The 17,386-nt window shown below is 38.6% G+C and overlaps 1 protein-coding gene across 20 annotated transcripts in view; it reads left to right on the top strand.

Moving 5' to 3' along the window:
* KMT2C (lysine methyltransferase 2C) overlaps positions 1–17,386 on the top strand; it is a 254,958-nt gene that overhangs the window by 100,172 nt on the left and 137,400 nt on the right. For all 20 annotated transcript variants that reach the window (XM_024991270.2, XM_024991282.2, XM_024991266.2 and 17 more), the window contains exons 4-6: positions 2,526–2,726; positions 5,873–6,018; positions 6,971–7,080. In XM_024991270.2, coding sequence (XP_024847038.1) covers positions 2,526–2,726; positions 5,873–6,018; positions 6,971–7,080 — 457 coding nt within the window. The remainder of the gene's footprint in view (positions 1–2,525; positions 2,727–5,872; positions 6,019–6,970; positions 7,081–17,386) is intronic.

The following is a 17,386-nucleotide window of genomic DNA, read 5'->3' as shown; positions in this document are numbered from 1 at the left end:
AGCCTGCTTATACGACGTCGGGGGCCTCTTCCTCAGGTTAAGCAAGTGCTTGTGTCTCCTGTCTTCTTGGAAGCACCTTTCGTTCAGTTGAAGGTGAATTGGCTGCTCTGTGACTCCTGTAATCAGAAATGTTCAAGAAAAGTGAATTTGTATGTTGTGACCATGGGGCCAGAGCTCTCCGTGACTTTCCACCTCCAGAGCAGAAGCCAGGAATTTCCCTTGCGCATCCTTTAAACTTAGCAATAAATTACTCTGGGTTGTCCATCTTTATATCCTGCATCTCTTGTAACATTTCCTATTTCTTTAATAATTTGAATATTTCTCTAAAAATATTTTTGTTGTGGGTCTGTTGTGCGGTGAAATTTCTGAGGTCAGTGATTGTACCCATGAAATCAAAAGACGCTTACTCCTTGAAAGGAAAGTTATTACCAACCTAGACAGCATATTAAAAAGCAGAGACATTACTTTGCCAACAAAGGTCTGTCTAGTCAAGGCTATGCTTTTTCCAGTGGTCATGTATGGATGTGAGAGTTGTACTATAAAGAAAGCTGAGTGCTGAAGAATTGATGCTTTTGAACTGTGGTGTTGGAGAAGACTCTAGAGGGTCCCTTGGACTGCAAGGAGATCCAACCAGTCAATCTTAAAGATCAGTCCTGGGTGTTCATTGGAAGGACTGATGTTGAAGCTAAAACTCCAATTACTTTGGCCACCTGATGCGAAAAGCTGACTCATTTGAAAAGACCCTGATGCTGGGAAAGATTGAGGGCAGGAGGAGAAGAATGAGGATGAGATAGACAGAGATGAGATGGTTGGATGGCATCACCAACTCGATGGACATGGGTTTGGGTGAACTCCAGGAGTTGGTGATGGACAGGGAGGCCTGGCGTGCTGCAGTTCATGGGGTTGCAAAGAGTTGGACATGACTAAGCGACTGAACTGAACTGAACAGAGACTTGGGAATAATTTCAATATACCGTCACATTTGAGCGATAGTTTTGGATATAAATTGAAGGTTAAACTATTCTTTGTTAGTATTAATGCTTTAAAAGTATTGCTCCATTTCCTAGTCAGTTGATGTTGATGTCCATCTGATTGTTGCTCCTCATAGGTAATGTTTCTAGAGGACGAAACAAACCAGAAACAGGGTATGCTGAAGAAAACGTAAATTTTAATAGCTTAAAGAAAATTATAAATAAGAAAACTTAAAAAAATACTGGCTAAGGATATTGGTGGATAGCATCCTTGAGGCAAGAAGAACACTTTTCCCACATTGGACTTTATTTTTCTGAAAATAGACTACATGTAATTGTGTGTGTGTGTGTGTGTGTGTGTGTGTGTGTGTGTATCAGTAGGCAGCACATTTATTACAAAATGGAAATAGATAATATTGGAAAAACTTAAAATAGGTAACTTGTTTTTTTTTTAAAAGGGCAGTTTGTCGAGAGGTCCACTATGAATTTAACTTATGTTAAACATTATCTGAAAAGATTGTAGATAATTCCTATCCCCTGTTAATGCAAGACTGGGGTAGAGACTACAGAGGTGATGGTGGAAACTTCAATACTTGAGAAGAACGAGTTGAGGGCAGCAGCCATGCATATGTTGTGAAGAGAAAATATATCCAAGAGGAGTGGTTCTTTTTCATCCTGTTTTGTTCCTAAGATCCCTTACTAAGTATGTTTTCCATAAATATATATTGTTTTTTTTGTCCTTTAGCTTTTAAAGTGGTCTCTTTAAAAAAAAAAAATAATAGATTTTATTGTTTAGAACAACTTCAGGTTTACAGAAAAATTAAGCGGATGGCAGAGTCCCCATTCCCAACGGTCCTGTGCCTCCGTTTCCCCTGTTGTCAGCATGTTGCGTTAGCGTGGTATCTTTGTTACAACTGATAAGCCAGTATTGATCTTAGTATTACAGTTCACAGCTGCAGTAGTGTTCATTCTTGCCTTACATAGTCCTGAGTTTCGATCAGTGTGTGATGTCCCATCCCTGCCTTGGTTACAGTGTAGCAAATGAAAGGCCTCACCACTCCAGGTTCATCCGGTTCCCACTGCGCACAGACCCTGTGCACCCCTTCCTCCCCTCCACCACTAACTGCTCGTTAGCCCGCTTACATTTGTATTTGTGTATCTCTGTGTGTGTGTTCCATCTGGTTAAATAAAATTTGGTTACCCCTTGCTTTACACAGCTGGGATATAATTGAGTGGCCATTAAACCATACCCTCTTGTCCAACCTTAGCTTTTACTTTATTCCTTTTTAATACTTTGATTTTTTTTTTGGAGTCAGATTTAAAGGAAAATTGTTTTTCTAAGTACAAAATATAATATTTTGGTATATTTACTATTTCTAAAAATCATGCTGTAGAAAAATAGAATTGTAAATGTATAATTACTATAGATTTAAACACTTAGCTTGCACTAAAGACAGTATTTAATTTTAAAGCACAAGTATTTCTGCAGTTGTCTGAAACTTGAAATCATTAAATAAAACTACTTCTCTGTCTTTCTTCTTTTCATTTTGCCAGTGAACAGCTCTGCGCTTTTTGTTACTGTGGTGAAAAAAGTTCCTTAGGACAAGGAGACTTAAAACAATTTAGAGTAACGCCTGGGTTTATTTTGCCATGGAAAAATCAGCCTTCTAACAAGAAAGATGTTGATGACAACAGCAACGGAACTTGTGAGAAAACACAAAACTCGGCACCACGAAAACAAAGAGGACAGAGAAAGTAAGCGATTTGGAATATAAATGGGTCAAATGCAGTAAGACTGTATATAGTTTATTTTCATTGAAATGTTTAAGACTGTATGAATGGGATTGTTACCAAATGATTTCTTGTGTTTCCAACATCCATACAATGCTTTATGACTCACCATTAACCCAGCAAACATTCATTTTCTCAAAATTTTCTTTATTTAAAAAAACATTTAGTTGTATATTAACAAAAAAGAAGAAAACTTTAAAGAACATAATATAAGCCTAGAGGGGATTCATATAAATGGAATGACAATTTTTAAGAATTAATGAGATCTTTCTTTCCTTTTTCTAAATGTTTTAAATAGTTTGTAAGAATATAACATAACAGAATAGCAAAACCAAAGTGGTTTTTACTAGTCTTGTCCTTTAAGTGTCATTTATTTATTTGTGTTTACGCTTTAGAGAATGGTGAACCATCCTATAAACACTTACACTATAATACAGCTACCCTTTCTAAAGTTAAAGATCTTTTTTAAATCAAAGAATTTACATATATGTATATAGTTATAAATCAAATGTAATTAAAAAACATTTACTGTTTGTATAATCATACATGTATGTCTATATTCATGGATGTTTTAGTTCCCTAAAACTCCTATCTTAATATGTTTATTTTTGGAGTTAAAATTTTTTTTATATGTTTTAGTTTTTTTTGAAGGCCATCTTCATACGTGGACTTGGCTCTAGTAGTTGAGGGAGTAGAAGTTTCTGTGGTTGATGAGAAAGTGTAAAAATTAATTTAGCTTGGAAGGCTCACCAGCTCTGGCCCTTGAGGGTGATGATGTAATCACCCAAGTGCCTGCCTGGCTGGTGGCCAGAGTTAAGTACTGAGGCATTGTTGTGTTGTACTTATTTGATTGGCTCCTTCTTCTGGACTGCTGCCAAAGCCTTGAAGACCAGAAGTAGGAAATGAAACAATAACAAGAAAAACTCTTTTAAAAGAATTTAAGGTGGAACAGCTTAAGGAAGTTCAGAAGTATTGTATTTAGAGTTTTGATGTTTTAAAGGCTGTGGCTTGCTTTACCTTTTGTGATCAGCTGAGTTCTCACATTCTAATAAACTGTATCAGAAGTCCAGGAAACTTGCAAAGTCCATCAGTCATTAGTAAATTTAATAGACTGGACCAGGTTATATCTGATATACTGATGTTCTGCTTTGAATGATGGCAATTAATAAAGAACTGTTCTGGGAAGTACAGTTGGGTTTCATTTATTTATTTTATAAGCTTAGTTAATTTTTAATGAAAACTTTTATGAGCTAAAAATAATTATGTAAAAAATAACCTTGGTTTAGTGAAAGTCTTTATATGCACTTAAGTGTTTAACAAGTTATTAAGTGATGATAACAGGCCAGTTAATGGACCTTGGGAATAAAACATGTTTGCAAAATTTGGAAATCATTTAGCTTGGTAATGATTTTAAATATTTATAATATTTATGTTGCTAATGAGTTGTAATCCAGATAGCCAGTTAATTTTTTTAATTTGAAAAGCAGGATTTTAAAATAGTTTTTCCCTCATAGTGTACTAAATATAAGAATATATAATCAAGGAATCATTTCCTCTCTTTTTGGTTTGTTTTAGACTTAAACTTTGTTGTGGGGGTGGGTAATGTGTGTTTCTGCTCTTTCCTAAGCTGGGCTCCTGTCACCCTTAGGGTTGGCATCACATTGTCTGCATACACACTGACTGTAAATACTTAAGGTCAAATTTGACTAACCTACTGGTTAGGAACTGGTTAGTAATAGAATGTTTAGTCATTCCATTGGTTTTTATATCTGTGCCCCCATCAAATTCTGGTGTAAAGAAAATATGTTCAAACAGTACGTTCATCGTTATAGACAAACTGTTGTTCTTTTTTTTCCTCCTGATAAATTGGCAGTGACTAGTAATGAAGGTGTATTTTCAGGAAGGGCGCGATCATATTTATAGGAAGGTTTGTTCTCATTTGGTTCACCGTGGGCATTCATAAAAATGAGATTTGGAATTAGCATAGCATGGTGAACTTTAAAAAAAAAAGTGAGTCTGTGCATTTCTAATGCTGCACATAAAAAATACTGGTTATTTTGTACATGGTTTGATATTTAAATGTACTTACTGAAAAATGTTAATACTTTTTCTCTTTCAATGATTCCAGGTATAAAAAAGTTTAGTTCCCTGGTCATTGTGCTGATTTTCTCTTAATAGGAATCATGATAAATATCCAGCAGACAGATGTGCAGTGAGTTATAATCTATATTCAATAGTGACTTAATCCAAAATTATCATCAGGCTGAATACTTTGATATCAGGAGAAAATTGAAGTTTTAGTGCCAACCATCTGATTTCCCGTGTTTACTGTTAGACACATTAACAGTCATTGTTTACTTACCAATCTCAATGAATATCTGAAGTTCTAGGGCTTTCAAAGTATGAAACCTCCCATCTGTGGCGTATCTTATTCAGCATTCACTTTTATCAGGAACTTTTAGCTGTTGTCACACTATTTCCCTTATTCCCAAGTCACCAGTAGCTGTTTTGGTTTTGCTTTTGACTTGCGGTTTATGAGGTGAAGTCTTAGCGGAGGGTACATGTAGCGTCGCGGCATAGATCGGCTGTCAAGATTGCTGACACGTTCCCCTCCCCCTGCCTCCCTCGTCACACTTCGTAGTGGGTTTTCCTTCCCCTGGGAAATAACCTTTCTTTCTGTAAACTTAACTGCCGGCTCTGTTGTTGGTAGCCCTTGCCATAAAGCATGTTAGAGATTTCTGATTTGCTCATGTTATGTTTTTTAAGCATTTAAGTAAGGCCAAAGGGAATATTCATTTTATATGACAACATACAGTTCCTGACTAGAATAGTAGAGTATCAATTAAAAAATTACAGATTTATAACATTTCCTTATGGATTTGGAGACTTTTTTTTAGTTGTTGCTTACATGATATATAATATAGCTACCCAGTTTTATATTAATATTAATGCTATGAACAATGACATATATCCTAGAAGTTATTTTATAAGCAGTTTATGCAAAATAAATTAAAATTGATTTGGCAATACCTTATATTTAAGTCGTTACGAAGCGAAACCGTTTTCTCCTTTTTCTCACTTTCATGTCTGTTTTGTGTTCTCTTTTCCAGGGAACGGCCTCAGCAGAGTGTCGCGACTCGTGTCAGTGTGAGCACGCAGACTGCTTCAGACGACCAGCCTGGTAAACTGTGGGACGAGCTCAGTCTGGTTGGCCTTCCTGATGCCATTGACGTCCAAGCCTTATTTGATCCTACAGGTATGAGCCAGTCTTCAATAATAGCTACCTCTTGATTCTGCAAGGCTTTTTAACTTGAGCCAATTATCAACTTAATAGTAAATAGCATTCATCTAGAAGTAATTATCACTGTTGTTAAAAACATCTTCGTTAAGTAGGCCTGCTTAGGTAAAAAAAATTGTCTAATTATGTTTAACTTATTCAGCATCTGCACAGGGCCATAACTGGGCTGTGGATGCTTTTATAAATATTTGCATTTCACTTGTGTAGACAGCACTGCCATGGAAATCTGACAATTGCAGAAAGAGAGATTATAAAGGGATCTGTGAAAACTTGGGACCATGGCAGTCTGGGTCTTCCTAAAGTAGGGGTGAAGGATAATAGATCTTAGCCATGTGGATGTCCTGTAATACAGTGTAGTAGCCCATATTTATGACTCAGTGCTGTTGGGGCTTTGAGTAAATTTCATTCTGCAGTTGAATTGCATGTAATTGTTCAAGTGATAGAGAATTTAAAGACTGAGCTGTTATCGATGATTGGTGTGGAATGCAGTGGAAGAGTGGGTATATGTAGTTTGTCATAAAGTAAGAAATAAATTTCCTTTATAGTTATGTAAATATATCAAATAAAAATATAGTAATATTTAAATAGAATTACTAGAAACTAATTTCTTGAAGAAACAGTCATTAATACAGTGTGCATTAGAATCACTTGGAGGGTTTGCTAACATAGCTTTCTGGGCACCGTGGCAGGAGGTTTTGATTCGTAGGTCTTGGTTGTGATCTAAGATTTGCATTTATCACAAGTTCCCAGATGATGCATTTTGAGAAGGGCTGCTTTAGTGGAAGCACAAATATAGGATGCATTGTATATTCACACGTTAGAATCGACGGAAGGGTTTTACATCTTTACTTATCAGCGTTAATATGTTTAATGTTTACTTATTTGCTTCTTTTCACTTTAACCATGTTAGGCACTTGTTGGGCTCACCACCGTTGTGTGGAGTGGTCACTGGGGGTGTGCCAGATGGAAGAACCGTTATTAGTGAACGTGGACAGAGCTGTTGTCTCAGGGAGCACAGAAGTAAGTACAAGAAACACATATTTAAACCACAACTTTATAACATTTGCTGTGTCAACATAAAGATCCACTTGTAAAATTTATTAAATGATTACTGTAATGTAAAAACCCTTAAAATAGGAAATTATTGATATCCAAGAGTAGTTTGTGCAGACCACTAGATTATATAGTATGTTAAGTTGTACAATAAACACTAATCTTTAAATAATTTACATTTAAATAAGAAAATTTTTAGAAACAGAGATTACTGACTGTACTTAGGCATCTTACACTTTTAAGACAAAACTCTTTGACGAAGATTTAAATTAGGAGAGACAGGATTTGACACATCTTTAGTCCACAATGTGAGCTAGTTCTGTTTGCTATTTTAAAAATTGATTAAAATAATTTCTTTTCAGTCAAGTTGGCAGTTTGGTTTGTCTTTCTGGCACTATCCCAAAGCGATACCATATACACAGTCTGCCATCTTTCAGAGCTTTCACTGTGACTTTCAATCAAAAAATAAATGTAGCATTTACCTTCTATCTATAAAGCAACAAACCCTGTGAAGTAAAACTGCTTTGCTGCTTAAAAATTCCCCTTGGTTTTTGACAAATATGTTTGGGAGAAGTGAAAAGAGGCCTTCCAAAGGAATATTAAAAGTGGAATTTTTTGCCATAGAAATTACACAGATTTAATACAGATAAACCTTTCAAAGGCATAGTTGAGACAAGGATTTAGATTTAAGTAATTATTCAGTTACTGTAACATTTACTTTACTCAGATGATCAAATTGACCTAATTTAAATGGATGAGTAACTCTCACCTCTAAACTTAGTCAAGTTAGAGTGTTTGTTTTGGAAGTGTGACCTTACATTTAAAGGCTTACATTATTAACACATTTTGAACAGTATAATGCCTGGTAATGATTTCCATAGTCTGAGCATATTTGATGGCCAGGTCATCGTTGTGATAGGTCATGGAGCTGGTTCTTCCCTGAGCTGCTTAAAAGTAGTTTTGGAATATTTTTGGACAGTGAGAAGCAGAAGCGTTATAGGAAAGGCAGTGAAGCAAAGTGAAAAGGCACTTTGTGGTGTTGGGTTGTTGAACTGTAGCAGCTTATTTTTGATAAGGCCATAGGGAAATGGGCACTCATATGCCTGTTGACAGGAATGCAAATGGGTGCATATCTTGGAGAGAAGGTTGGTAGTGCCTCACAAACTATATATGCACTTATCTTTGGGCCTTTCTGAGATTCTGTCCTGAAAATATGCCTTCACTAATGCAGAAACTTGTGCCATTAAAGGTTAATACTTGCTAGCACTGTTTAATTTTCAAAGTACTGTAAACAACCTAAATAACCGCACAGAATAGAATGGTTGAAGAAGCTATATATATCTTTTTGTACAGCTCTGACTCTTGGAACCATAGGAGTGTTTCACCTACCCTGTAAATAAGCAATTACAGCTGTCTGGGCTCTGGGGGAACCTTAAAAGGAATAGCCAAATTCACAGTGAAGGGTAGAGAAGAAACTGAGCCCTGAAAAATAGTGTATTGACTAGATACCCATAAAGCTAAAGACAAAATCAAACAAAAACTGCACATACATGCTGTAATCTAGCGAGTACTATTCTAAAATGATTGTTGTGGTGTTAGAATGGAGTTATCAGAGGTATCAATATAAACTCATGGTTTTTAGTATTTATGTGGACAGATACTGAAATCTAGGTATATGTGTATGCAGGTGTTAGTATGCATGTGTGTATCTCCTAGCTCTGTCCCTTCTGAAAGCATAGAAGGAATGACTTCTAGCAATGAGCCTGTCAAGTGCCCAGATCTTGGTTTGTAACCAGCGTTCTCCAATAAAAAGGACCAAGGCTCTTGGAAGTGGCTCACGGTGCAGGGAAAGACCAGGTGCCAGAAAGCAAGGAAGTGCTGACTGAGACGGGGACTTGTTGAAAGCATAGGAGCCAACCTCAAGGAGCTCCTAAGAGCTGGACCAACTTGAGCAATAACAAAAATTAACGATAGTCTTGGGTTTTCATCCATAGAGTGATCCACACTGGTAAATAGATAAATAAGTAGCGAAGGTCAAGTTACATCACTTCTCTGCTTAACACTCTCCAGCTACTTCCCATTTTATTAAGAATAAAAAAAAAAGCGAGTTGCTACTGACCAGCTGGGCCTCCCTGATCTTCACGATCCCCATGGGCACTTCTGAGACATTGCTCGCAGTAACCCTTCCCCTCCCTCGCTTCCTTCAGCCGCCCTGACCTCCGCGGTCTTACTGAGAACTGTCCAGCTCTGGGCCTTTGCAGTTCCTGTTCCCTTTCTGCTGACTGCTCTCCTCAGACACATGCATGGCTTCCTCCCTCGTACCCTCTAGGTGTTGACTCAAGTTTTCTTTATCTGTGAGGTCTTTGCGGGGCTCCCTGTTGAAAATTCAGGTGCCTCCTCCCGTCACACCCCTGGTGGACTGTTTTCTCCTCTGTACTTAGCGGCCTCTAACACAGTGTGCATTTACTTAATAGTCTTGTCTGTCTCTCCTCACTACATAATAGTGCCATTCTGATAACTGTCTTTTTCTGTTTTGGTCATTCCTCAGTAAATGTTTGTGGCCTAAATGAATAGCACTAAAGATCATTCATGGAATCATTCATAGTTACGAGAAAAAAATAAGTGCCAGAGTGTTAAAGGAGGTCACCACTGTGGTGAATTTTACTCACGTTTATACATTTATACGTGTCAGAAGAACCCTTCTAAAATAGAGGACATCTTTATAGTTCTGCTTAAGTGATGAGGGTGGGGAGGTGTGACAAATGACTTTGAAATCTCAAAAGGTTCCTTAGGGGCAAAGTATGTAAAAGTGCTGTTGAGCCCAGAACAGGCTTTATTTTACAAAAAAAAAAAGGTGTTACAAATTTGTTGACCATTATTAGGACAGCATGTGACTGAATAAATTACGGTACCTGCCTCTGTAAAGAAAATAAACATTTAATCTGCCTCTTCAAGATAAAGGTGATGTTTCAGCAATGAGAATGCAATGACTTCTCAAAGAAATATTTGCTGGGGGTATTTTGGTAACATGTTACCAGGTGAGCATTTTGGTAACAGATGTTTGGAACTGTGTCTATTGTTAGTTTATTGCCAGAAACAATGAAAGTTTGTACTCAAACAACAAAATATTCTCACATTTGTTGCCAAAAAATCCTGGACACAGAATTTCCTGAGTAAAATATTTTAAAGCGTTGATGTATATTTTAAACCCATTTGTTAAAAATTAATATTTTTTGACTCTGGAAAGTGAAACTCTGCTGGCTAATTTTTGAGAAGTTTGGCTGGGATTGAAAAATGGTCGTTGAAAACAGGTGCCTCTGTTTAGACCTCCCTATTTTTGTGGGGATCCTTTTTTAAAAAGCCTTCGACAGATGCTGAAATAAACAAGTAGAATTGGACCTTTCAATCTATGATGATGGAAAAGAACAAGATGCAAAGCTCATATGGGGGTGTCTGTACGCTCTAAACTTTTGGGTTGTTCACATCTTTTAAGAAAGAAATGTTTGAGTACGTGTCCTATTTGTCGTTGGAACGTATGTATCTCTCCTTTCTGTCACTTACCAACATGTGTCAATTTATGTTGTTACCGTGAGCATTTGATTACTTTTGGTGCCCCCACTAGGGCTGTAGGCGTTGCGAGAGCGTGGATACTGTGTTGCCTTGTCATTTTATCTCTGGTGCCTCACAAAGTACCTGGAGCACAAGGAGCCATCTCTGGGATGAGTGGGTCCTGAGTGGAGTCTGTCGATGAAGGGCAGTGCTGAGCGCAGCGGTCCAGGGAGGGGAGTGCGCTGCTGGCACCTAGTGGCCACTGCCAGCCATCGCGCGCTGCACAGAGGGAACCCAGCCGCGGTAGTGCTGAGGCTGACGAGCCCCCCTGCAGTCAGCAACATTGTTCCCATTTTATAAACTAATACATTATTTCCCTCAGTTGTTAAATTGCATTCAGTATCAAGCAGTTCAGTTTTTCTGGAATTTCCCTCAGATTGTTCTTCAGTGTTTCCACGGGAACCTTTATCTTTTGCTAGATAGAAGAATATGCTAAACTCTTCTCTTTTAATTTCCTCTTTGGATTCCTGGGGGTACTGCCAAACATTAAAACATTACTTGTAGCAGCTCTCCACTTAGAATCGATAATTTCTCGTGTTTTCTTCACCCTCATCATTGGGCTTCCCTGGTGGCTCAGACGGTAAAGAATCTGCCTACAGTGTGGGAGACCTGGGTTCAGTCCCTGGGTTGGGAAGATGCCCTGGAGGAGGGCATAGCAACCCACTCCATATTCTTGCCTGGAAACTCTCCAACGACAGAGGAGCCTGGCAGGCTATGTCCGTGGGGTCGCAAAGAGTCAGACACAACTGAACGACTAAGGACATATTGCAATTCCATTGTGTTCTGCTGATTTTGTACCACTTGTCCGTGTAAAAACCAACTAATTTCTACAAGGAGAGTTTTAAGTTTTTTAAAAAGTACTTTGGGCGCTTTTTGTAGACTGAAAAAGAGAACAGAAATAGCTTTTCTGTAATAAGGTGGGAGTACAGATTTACAATGTAGGAAAACAATGTAATATAAATGTAATTTTTGTTTAAAAAGCCTTAATGACAATGACAATAAAAATCTCCACACACTTCTCTAACCAGTTGAAAGTAGGTTTATATAAGATCATTGAAAACATGGTCTCTATATATGTAAGATGGTCCCAGGTACCTGTTTTATGAATAATGTTATCTAATATTGTTTTTTATATAATCCTAGTGCTTTGCAGTGTAAAATAAAAAAGTATCAGTTATTTAGTCTTCATTTTACCTTACACTTTTTTAAGAGGAAGGAAACATTCGCATACCTGAATTTTGTGTTTGTGTTGAGGGGTTCTCAAGACCACATCTACACTGGAGACTGACTCAGACTCAAGGGCCTTGTCATAGAGTTGTAATTATGGCTGAGGCTTACTGCCCTGATGTGGTAGAAAGATCTTAATGGGAAAAGATGTTGACGAGGTCTGGAAAAATCTGTGTGCAGGCTTCCTCGGTGCTCTCCCTCCCGTGAGGGGTCCCACACAGCACCTTTGTCCTCCAGGGAAATTCGGCGACGTGTCTGGTGCTTCTGCCCTGAGATGCTCAAGGTCTTTACTGGGGGCTGGTCGTGTAGGCCCTCCTGCCTGTCACGTACCAGAAGGGAAGGCCACGTTGTTTGCACAGATAATCCAGGCACAGTAAATTGCCCTTATCACCTCGGGAGCTGTGGGAACCCTCTCCAAACCTAGCCTCCCATCTAGGCAGGCAGGCCTTTCTAGGAATGGTAGTCTTGGGCATGCGTGTTAAACATCACTCCCCCCCCACCCTTTTTTTTTTTTTGCATTGAAATAAAGTTGGATTGTGTCTCAGTTTCAACATGTTTCTGTTTGTAGAACTATAGTAGGTGCTTGTTAGTTTACAGCAATGAGTTATTCCACATCCTGGGGAGGCTGTGACAGATTTAGTGGTTACATTAAAAGAACTTCGTAAACTTCGATCAAAGGGAAGCTATTGATAAGGATACCTGTGACTGTAACAGAAAAATCCTGTATTTGACTCTGAAAGCTACTTTGATGTTAACATACCCATCCCAGCTTTCTTTTGACTAATGTAAATACGGTATATGTAATTCCATCCTTTTATTTTACCCTATTCTTATTTTAATATTTAGAGCATGTTTCTTGCAGTAGCACAACAAAAAAAAATCTAACCTGACAATCTTCTGCTTTTTATTTGTAATATTGAGGCTATACATATTTAATGTAATAAAGTCTTTCTCTCTGCCCCATTTGTGTTTATCTGTTCATTCCTTTTGCATGCATTAAAAAAAAAATACTTATTTTGTATTTCGGCTGTGCTGGGTCTTTGTTGAAGCATTTGGGATCTTTAGTTGTGGCACATGGAATCTAGTTCTGCCCTCCTCTCTCTACCCTGACCCACTACTAGCCATTCGCCTGTCTTTCTCCCTCTTTTCAGGTTTCCCTATTCCCTCAGACACAACAATACTGAAATTAGGCCCGTTAATAACCCTACAGTGGTCTCTTAAGTGCTCAAGCGAAAGGAAGAGTCTTAACATCTCTCACTTTAAATCAAAAGCTAGAAGAGATTAGGCTTAGTGAGGAAGACACGGAAGGCTGAGATGGGCTGAAAGCTAGGCCTCTTGCGCCAAACAGTTAGCCACGTTATGAATGCAGAGGAAAAGTTCTTTCAGGAAATTAAAAGTGCTACTCCGGTGAAGGCACAGATGATAAAAACGCAACACAGCCTTACTGTTGTTATGGAGAAAGTTTGGTGTCCTGGATAGAAGGGCAGTTCAGCCACAGAATTCCCTAAAGTTAAAGCCTAATCCAGAGCAAGGCCCTAACTCTTCCACTCTACAAAGGCTGGGAAAAGCTACAGAAAAACACCTTGAGGCTGCAGAGGTTGGTTCATGAGGTTTGAGGAAAGGGGCTATCTTGATAACTTTAAAAGTGCAACATGAAGCGGCCAGTGCTGATGTAGAAGCTATAGATCTTCCAAAAGATCTAAGGAGAGATAATTATAATGAAGTTGGCTACAGTAAACCGCAGATTTTCAGTGTAGACAAAACAGCCTTCTATTGGAAGAAGACACCATCAAGGACTTTCATAGCTAGAGAGGAGAAGTCAGTACCTGGCTTCAAACCTTTGAAAGACAGACTGACTCTGTTGTTTAGGGTAGTGCAACAGATGGCTTTCACTTGAAGCCAGTGCTCATTTACGATTAAAAAAAAATCCTAGATCCCTTTAGAATTATGCTAAATCTACTCTGCCTACGCTGTATAAATGCAGCAATATTTATGGATGATAGCGCATCAGTTTACAATATGGTTTACTGAATATTTTAAGCCCACTGTTAATATCTAGTGTTCAGAGAAAGAAAGTGTTCTTTGAAAATACTACTGTTCATTGACAGTTCAATGAACAGCTCACCCAGGAGCTCTGATGGAGATGTATAAGGAGATTAATGTTCTCGTGCTGGTGAACACAGCTATTCTGCAGCCCACGGATCAATGAGTGATTCTCTCTTTCAAGGCTTATTATTTGAGAAAATAAGTTTCATAACGCTATACCTGCCATGGGTAGTGAGTCTTCTGATGGATCTGGGCAGAGTCACTTGACCTTCTGGAAAGGACTTACCATTGTAGATGCCATGACGACTTAACAGGAGTTGGGAAGAAGTTGATTCCAGCCCTCGTGGATGACTTTGAGGGCCATAGGACCTCAGCAGAGGAAGTAACTGCAGATGTGGTGGACACAGCAGGAGAACCAGAATTGGAAGTGGAGCCTGAAGATGTGACTGAGATGCTGCAGTCTCGCGATAAGACTCAAGCAGATAAGTTGCTTCTGATGGATGAGCAAAGAGAGTGGTTTCTTGAGAGTGAATCTACTCCTGGCGAAGATGCTGTGAAGACTGTTGGAATGACAACAGAAGATTTAGACTATTCCATGAATTTAGCTGACAAAGCAGCAGCAGAATTTGAGAGGATTGACTCCAATTTTGAAAGAAGTTCTGCTATGGGTAAAATGCTGTCAGACAGTGTTGCATGCTGCAGAGAAATTGTTGGTTGAAGCAAGAGTCAGTTGACTTTACAAACTTCATTATTATCTTTAAAAAATCTCCATAATCATCCCAACCTTCGGCAACCACCACCCTGATCAGGTACCAGCCACTGAACGTCAAGACAAGACCCTCCACCAGCAAAAAGATTATGACTTGCTTAAAGCAGAGATGATGGTTAGCACCTTTTAGCAGTAAAGCACTTTTAAATTAAGATATGTACATTGTTTTCTTTTTAGACAGAATGCCGTTGGACACTTAACAGAGTACAGTATAAATGTAACTTTTATGTGCACTGGGAAGCAGAGTTTGTGTCACTTGCTTTACGTCGGTGGTCTGGAATTGAATGTGCACTCCCTTCAATGTATGTCTGTAAGCCTTGTTGTTGTATTGATTCCTTTAAGATTTCTAGTATGCGTCTTTCACTTACACAGCCCACCCTGAATTAGGTATTATGTAGTTGTGTGTATTATAAAACTGTGCTTTCACTTCCTTCCACTCTCTCTGCTGTACTTTGTGCTTTTGTCATACATTTGACTTTCACATGTTATAAACTCCTTAAGATACTGCTCTTTTTTGAGTAAACATATCTTTTAAAGAGAATTAAATGATAAAAAGATTTTAAAATATACTTACCTATGTATTTACCAATATTGTATTGTATTGTGTTGTTAGTCGCTCAGTCTGACTCTTTGTGACCCCACGAGCTGTAGCCCTCCAGGCTCCTCTGCCCATGGAATTCTCCAGGCAAGAATACTGGAGTGGGTTACCATTGCTTTCTCAAGAGCCCGACCAAGGGATCAAACCCATGTCTCCTGCATTACAGGCAGATTACTTACCATCTGAGTTATTTACCAATGCTAGTCTCTTCATTCCTTGGTGTCGACCCACATATTTTCTTTCTGCCTGAAGAAGTCCTTTAACATTTCTTGCAGGGCAGGTCTGCAAGGTGATAGATTCTTTCAGCATTTTTATTTCCAAAGTGCTTCTGTTTTCCTTTGAAACGCATGTTTGCCAAGTTCAGAAATCTAGGTGACTTTTCATCCCAGTACTTTAAAGATGTGATGATTCACTCTTCTTGTTTATGTTGTTTCTGACACAGGATGGCATAGGCTGGTGTCATCCTTGTTTTTGTTCTATGCTTTATTTTTTTGGGCTCCAAGATCACTGCAGATGGTGACTGCAGCCATGAAATTAAAAGATGCTTACTCTTTGGAAGGAAAGTTATGACCAACCTAGATAGCATATTATAAAGCAGAGACATTACTTTGCCAACAAAGGTCCGTCTAGTCAAGGCTATGGTTTTTCCTGTGGTCATGTATGGATGTGAGAGTTGGACTGTGAAGAAAGCTGAGTGCCAAAGAATTGATGCTTTTGAACTGTGGTGTTGCAGAAGACTCTTGAGAGTCCCTTGGACTGCAAGGTGATCCAACCAGTCCATTCTAAAGGAAATCAGTCTTGTGTGTTCATTGGAAGGACTGATGCTGAAGCTGAAACTCTAATACTTTGGCCACCTCATGCAAAGAGTCGACTCATTGGAAAAGACTCTGATGCTGGGAGGGATTGGGGGCAGGAGAAGAAGGGGAAACAGAGGATGAGATGGTTGGATGGCACCACTGACTCAATGCACATGAGTTTGGGTGACCTCCGGGAGTTGGTGATGGACAGGGAGGCCTGGCTGCGATTCATGGGGTCGCAAAGAGTTGGACAGGACTGAGCGACTGATCTGATCTGATCACTGATTTTGGACAATTTGATAATGTTATTCCTTAGTGTAATTTTCTTTGTGTTTCTTAGGGTTTGTCGCAGTTTTGGGGATCTGTGAATCTATAGTTATCATTATGGTTAGAAAGTCTTTGGCAGTTATTTCTTGTTGTCACAAGTGACATGATTTCTTTCTTTTCTTTTTTTTATTAAGTGACTTAGGGACTTACCTGGTAGTTCAGTGGTTAAGACTTCACTTTCTGATGTAGAGATTGTGAGTTTGATCCCTAGTTGGGGAGCTAAACTCCCTATATGCCTAGGGGGCAAAAAACCAAACCATGAAGCAGAAACAATGTAACAAATTCAGTAAAAGACTATAAAGATAGTCACATTAAAAAAATCTTTAAAAAGTGGCTTAGTAGTGTTCTGTTGCAGGTATATACACCACATCTTCTTTATTCATGCATCCACTTACGGGCACTTAGGTTGATTCTGTATCTTTCTACTGTAAATAATGCAATAAACATATGGATGCATATATCTCTTTGAATACATGTTTTTATATTGCTAAGTGGAACAGCTGGATCATACATTGTTTTAGTCTTAATTTTTTGCGGAATGTCCGTACTGTTTTTCATAGTGACTGCACCAGTTTACATTCCTGCCAGCGGTGTAGGAGGGTTCTCTTTTTGTCACATCGTTGACAACACTTGTTTTTTCTTGCCTTTTTGATAACAGCCATTTTAGCGAGGTGATAGCTCACTACAGTTTGGATTTGCATTTGCCAAATGATTAGTGACATTGTGCATCTGTTCATGTGCCTGTAGGCCACCTGTGTGTCTCTCTGGGAAGGTGTTTATTCAGCTTCTCTGCCTGTTCTGTGATTGAATCGTTCTTGTTACTGTTGTTGCATCACTAATCTTGTTACTGTTGTTGAGTCACTAATCTTGTTACTGTTGTTGAGTTCACTAATCTTTTCC

This window comes from Bos taurus, chromosome 4 (assembly GCF_002263795.3).
Source record: "Bos taurus isolate L1 Dominette 01449 registration number 42190680 breed Hereford chromosome 4, ARS-UCD2.0, whole genome shotgun sequence".
Lineage (NCBI taxonomy): Eukaryota > Metazoa > Chordata > Mammalia > Artiodactyla > Bovidae > Bos > Bos taurus.
This window is presented reverse-complemented; position numbering and strand designations above follow the sequence as displayed.